Below are 6,133 nucleotides of genomic sequence, written 5' to 3'. Positions count from 1 at the left end.
ATGAACAATCTGTTGTTTTAAACAAGATGATTGTGGTCTTTGGGGCCTAATGTTGAATTGCTTCAGGTCAGAAACTTCTCACTGGAATCATCTGGAAAATGTGGTTTTGGTACTTGGCACAGGGCTGTGCTGGTGCAGATAACATTTGTTACTCCAAGGCTAATTACCAAGCACACTAAGTGAACTAAAGCCGCTTTGCTTCTTTTCAGACTGTGTTCTAAATCCCCTGACCCAAGACTCCTTTCAGATCCGGCCTCTTAATGTGGAGAGGTTTGTCCAGGGGGTGAAGTCAATCAAAGAATAAAATCACCTGCAAGTCTTGGAACATGAAGGTTTACAATACCTAGGATAAATCGACCCTGGTATATGACTGATGGTGCAATTCTTTTCAAAAGATGAAAATAAGCCTCTAGCACTGAGCATAAATATCAAATAAGAAAAACAGTCCTGGCTTGGCTGCCGGGGAGATGTCTTTTGCCCAGAAGAACCGCAGGTTGCACAGCAAATCTCGTACATTTGTTCCTCATTTAAAAAGAAAGAGCCCACTGAGACCCCTGCAGCCGTATTGATTCCTAATTTCTCAATCCCTTGGTTCTGACCCAGTGAGCCAAAAGTTCAGATGATCCCTAGAGGACTGGGAGAAGTTGGGTGCCATTAAAAGAATGAGGTGTTTCCACCATTTGAGAAACTTGCCTGTATCACTTTACATTATTAACATAACGCCTAGCACCAAAAGACTTCAGATGCTAACTGAAAAGAAACAAACTAGTTTCTGGGCAGAAGGACAGATCACAGAAAGACCTAGAAATGAAGAGTAAACAAAATTTTAAGGAGTAAGGAGAGTTATTCTCTTGGAAACATTCCAGCGGAAAACAAGAAAATTGTGACTTATCACACGCAGCCAGAGAGTCCTCCAGCAGCATCCTCCAGGCATTATCTTTTGTGGAAGACTTAACTTTCGTCATAGCTGTGCCCACTCACATTCTAACTGATTAGTTTGTGCTTACACGGAAACTGAGCCCGGAAGGGTTTGCAAAAAGGACAGCAATAGAAGAGCCACATCACAACTCCCCCACCTCCCCCGCCCCACCTGTCCTTGGGGAAAAAAATTAAAATCCTCTTTTTCAAAATGCAGGCCTCAGGAAAACAGCTTCATTGCATTTGTTTCCATGCTGCAGAAAACCAACACTAACTGGCTCTGATCCCAAACAGGGCCAACTGCAGAACGCTGAGATTCTGCAGCCAGGAAGAACCCAGAGGCCTCCTCTGGCCACCCTCCCCCCAGCACATTCGACTTCAATTATGTGGGAACATGCCTGGGCTGGGGGCTGCTGCCAGAACTCTCCTGGCCCCAATGGAGGAGGCCTCGTGCTGTGGCCCAAAATCTTTCCTAAAAGTCCACACAGGATCTCTCGCTTGCTGCCAACCCTACACTCTCCCTTTGGCGAGATTCCTCGCTCTGATGGGCCAGAGCAACACTAAAGCTCGCTCTCCTGTGCCTTTCCCCCTACATACTGGGTTCTCCTCTCCCTGCAGCCCCTCTGCCCCTCACAGTTGTAAATGTTCCACTGCTTTTCAGAAGCAGAATCATCTCAAAAAAGAAACCACACCAGGCCCCCTCATCTCAGGAGAGAGCTGCCTTTTTAGTGAACTCTTAAAACCACTTTTCTTTGCACCTTCTGAGATAACATTCTTCTGGGAAGAGAGGTAATTGATGCTAAAGAACCTTGATTGGATTACTGTTCACTTGCGTGAACCCAGGTGGACTAGGAAAAACCTAGAACATTCCTATGAGAGACCTCTTCTCCAGTGCTGGTAACCCCAAGTAGGCCGTCCAGAGGGCAGACCCAAAGTCTGTGTGATTTGGTGGGACCCAAAGCCGATAGAGGCACCTTGTATTTGCTGAGTCAAAGGCAGAAGCAAGTCCTGTCCTTTCTTGACATGTCTGACTCCAAGGCTAACCCCCATCTGTTGAATTTTGAGCCATTTACCGAACTACAGTTACTGTGCTGAGTGCTTGCCATGTACTGTTTCATTCAATCCTCAGCACCAGCGTGCGAGGTAGGTAGAGTTACCACATTTTACAAATCAAGAAGCCAAGGCTCAGTGGGAGACCGTTCAGGACTCTACCGGCACCCACTTGAGCTCACATAGCTGATACCTACCTTATAGGGCAGTGTAGTCTCAGCACCGTCCGACCCTCAGGTTGGGCTCCTCACTGTTCCACTGCGCCCCTAGCTCTGCAACTTGGGAGCAGAAAGGACACAGCTCCCAGTTCCAGTTTGGTGGTTGCTTTAACTCAGTACTCTGAAACTCAGTACTCTGCTTAACTCAGCAGGTGAGTACTGAGTTAAGACCACACTTGTGAGGTATACCAGTCCTGTATACCCATCCTCCTCTTGAAGCTTTCTAACTTCTCACTGTCCTCTCTCCCCTTTCACCGGGGCCTGAACCAGAGCTGATAAAGGAAGGAGAAAACAATGCCAAAGTGCCTTTCCCCACTGCACTCAAGGGCTTACTTTGGGAAATCACTTCATTACAATGCCCGTCGTGGCCCCTTCACCCGGGGAGGCTTGGGGCCCAGTCCACACCAACCATTTAAGCTGACATCTCAGTTCTTTTATATAGAGTTTCATGGAAGCCGAGGTGCTTCTTCAGCTGGAAAAGTTGCTTCTGGAACAAAACAGTCTAGGCTCTAAGGAGTCCTTTCTTTGAGATTATAGACTCAGTTACTGCCCCCAGAGGCACAGTCAAAGAGGCATAAACAGGCTACCCGGAAACTTTGGATTCTGGAGGGATCAGCTTTATTTGTGGCTTCAATTTATTATAGAATAAATAGGGGAGCAAGAAAGCCTAGAACAAAATTTTTATAAACTACTGGGGGATATCATAAAGCAGTGTTAATCTGGCAGGTATAAACTGGTGTGTGTGCTGTGTGCAAATGTTCCAAGAACTTTTTCTACTTATTTTTAAATATAACAAGTCAAATTTATAATCTAAATCCAATATCTATTTTGTGTTACATAACTTATTTCTACTTATTTCCATTTATCCTGTTTGCAATTATGTTTTAAATGCTATAAAACAATAATAGCAAGAGCGTTCTTTTTAAATCCACGAGTGTATTATTTATATTTTTTTATTTTTGAGATATAATTAACATAATGGAATGCAGCTCTTAAACATTCGGTTGGATGAGTTTTGACAATTGTATACAGCTGTGATCTCTACCCAAATCAAGATGTAGAACATCTCCATCTTCCCCCCAAAGTAAGATGTTTTATTTTTAAAGCAGAAAAATGTAGAGAGGAAAATTAAAAGCATCCTTATTTTCACAGAGGAAATCATTAGCACTTTAGTATGTTTCTTCCAGTATTTTCTATGCATATTGTTTTGATGTACTTTATTTGTTCTTTCAGTAATTACTTGAGGGCCTACTAGGTACCAGATACTGTCTAGATTCTGGGGATATAGCAGTAAATATAACAGTCCCAGTCATTGCCATCCTAAAAACAAACAAATTTCAGATGATGGTATGGCTAGAAAGAAAAATGTCATGGTGTTTTAAAGGGATAGGAGGGCAGGGCTATTTTTAGGTAGGAGAGTTGGGGAATGCCTCCATGGTTGGTTGGTTGTTTGCAAAAAATGCTTTAATCGGACTTCTGGCCTCCAGAACCATGAGAGAATCTTCTGTTGTTCTAAAGCCCCCAGTTTGTACTTCGCTGTCCTAGGAAACTAACACACTGGTCTTTGTTTCTGTTCCCTCTGACAGCTACTCTTTTCCCCTATCCAACTCCTATTTGTGCCATCAACCTGACTTTAAACACTGCTTAAGACAGTTATAAAACCTACTAATGGTTTTCCTGGGTCGTAGAGTAAAATCCAAAGTCTTAACTAAGCGTACAAGGTCATGTGTGATCTGGTCCTGACCTGCCTTTCAAATCTCATCTCATACTACTCCCCTTCTGTATTTCTTCCCAGCTGCCTTGAGGCTTACATGGTATTACTTGTTACATTGCTTTGCTAGGGCCACCATAAAAAGTATTTCTTCCCAGCTGCCTTGAGGCTTACATGGTATATTGCTTTGCTAGGGCCACCATAAAAAGTGCCACATGGTGAATGGCTTAAACAGCAGAAAATTGTTGTCTCACAGTCTGGAAGCCAAAAGTCTGAGATCAAGATGTGTATAGGGCTGGTTCCTCCTGAAGGCTATGAGGAAAAGATCTGTTCCAGGCCTCTCCTTGTGAGCAGAGACCTGGCAAATATGCCACTGAGCCTACACAGGCAGCGTGGTGCAGAGGTTTGTGCTCAGGCCTGGAGTTAGCCTGCCTGGGTTCAGACCCCAGCTCTGCTACTGCCTGGCTGTGTGATCTGGAGAAAGTGACTTGACATCTCTGAGCACTGATTTCATCTTTTGCACAATGGAGATAATATCTTCCCCTCACAAGATTGTTGGGAGGATTAAAGGAGCTGGTGCTCAGCTTAGTTCAGTGGGTACAAATGCTGGTCTCTGTGTTAGCACTTTGTCTACCCCTACTCTCCCCCACGCTGTGTTAGTGGCTCCTGTCCTGCTCCCTGGTGGCCCTTGTGCTTATCTCTGTCACTCTCCCTCTGCTAGATGGCATGTATTTTGAAAGCGTGGACCATTCTCCTTCATCTGCACAAGGCCTGGCCCAGAGAAGCCCCTCAACTCAGGACTGTTGGAAGGGATGAAGGAATGAACAAAAGCCAGAGTAAAACCAAGCAGACTTTGCGTGACTGAAGGCAGGTAAGGGGCATCATCACCTATACAATGCTAGCACCTAACACATCCCCTGGAATGTATAGGGTTTTAATAAACACTTGCTGGATGAATTGAAAAGAGCAGTGAGAAGAATGCACAAAATGCCTGAGGGATTCAGAAGAGGGCAGGATTATTATGACTGAGCATGCCAGGAATGGCTTTAAGGACAAGGTGGTATGGAAGGACTTTGGAATGATCTTGGAAGGACAGAGCGGGCTGGCCTGCCCCGTGGCCTCTGTCTTTGAAGTGTTAAGACAAGTCTGGAGAGTATTGCCTCAAGCAGATTCGGCGTGAGTTGGAGGAATTTATCTGTGCAATGCCTTCAGCTGCAAGTAACAGAATCTCAACTCAGAATGGCTCCCAGAATGAGGGGATTTATTATCTCACAGGGCAAGAATGGAAGGTAGGTCAAGTTCTGGATCAGTTAGATGAGCAGCTCAACAGCCTTGCTAAAGGCCTGGGCCAGAAGCACTCTCAAGAGACTTTCTCTCATGTTCTGTGAGCCCAGCCACGATTCAACTCCCAAGACTAGGGATGGGCCTTACCATCCTAGAAACTCAGAGAGGGTGGATGTTGGGACAGTTGTGCTGCATTCTTATCAAAGAGATGAATCATGATTGGTTTTAACCAATCATACCAATCCTATTCCCCTATGCAAAAGATTGGTCAGGGATGGTCACATGACTCGATTTTGGCCAATGAGTTGGAGAGGGAAGTCTGAGGGGTTCTGGAAAAGATTTTAACCCCTGAAATTAAAAAAGGCGAAAATGAGGAAGTTCTTTTTGCTCCTGGTTCCTTCCTTCCTTCTCAGAATGCCTGTGTCTGGTGTCACAGCAGCCATTTTGTGAGCCAGAGGGACAATGTTGCTGAATGCTGAGGATGGCAGAGCAGAAAGAAAGAATCTGGGTCCTTGATGACATAGTTGAATCAGTGAACCAACCTTGGAATTGCTTACCTCCAGACAGCTAATACATGTTATAAATAAACCTCTATCATTTAAGCGCTACTAGTATTCTGTTACTTACAGACTAAAGCATTCCTAATTGATAGTCTCCAGCTCTATCAAAAGAAGGGCAGGAGAGGTGAAAGGAGACAAATCAGGGCATTAGCATTGCTCGGTCTCTACACTGTGCAGAGCATTAGACTACATAGTCTTAACAAAATTAAAAACTGTGTTACTGAAGAGTCATTCAGGCACAAGTGTCAGAAATCCAACACCAACTGATAAAAGCAAAAAGGGAATTGCTTAGCTCTCACCTAGAGAAGTCCAGGGGTGGAGCTGGCCTTTGGGACTATTGTCCCCCATGTGCATTGCTCACTAACCACCCAGAGCTCAGTTTTTCTTCCAGG

At 44.7% G+C, this 6,133-nt stretch overlaps 1 protein-coding gene across 2 annotated transcripts in view; it reads left to right on the top strand.

The window, feature by feature from the left end:
* Positions 1 to 5,789, top strand: part of BRAP (BRCA1 associated protein) — a 38,294-nt gene extending 32,505 nt beyond the window's left edge. The window contains exons 12-13 of one of the 2 annotated variants that reach the window (XR_003045802.1): positions 4,619 to 4,768; positions 5,595 to 5,789. Coding sequence is in view for 1 of the 2 variants with exons in the window: in XM_015587979.2 (XP_015443465.1) it covers positions 4,619 to 4,634 (16 nt within the window). In the remaining variant the exon portion in view is untranslated. Of the gene's footprint in view, positions 1 to 4,618 lie in introns of both variants that reach the window. The other variant, XM_015587979.2, reaches the window with a different exon arrangement.
* Positions 5,790 to 6,133: the final 344 nt, after the last annotated feature.

Source organism: Pteropus alecto, unplaced genomic scaffold (assembly GCF_000325575.1).
Source record: "Pteropus alecto unplaced genomic scaffold, ASM32557v1 scaffold213, whole genome shotgun sequence".
NCBI classification, from domain to species: domain Eukaryota; kingdom Metazoa; phylum Chordata; class Mammalia; order Chiroptera; family Pteropodidae; genus Pteropus; species Pteropus alecto.
The sequence above is the reverse complement of the archived record's forward strand: the minus strand, read 5'-3'. Positions and strand labels throughout refer to the sequence as shown.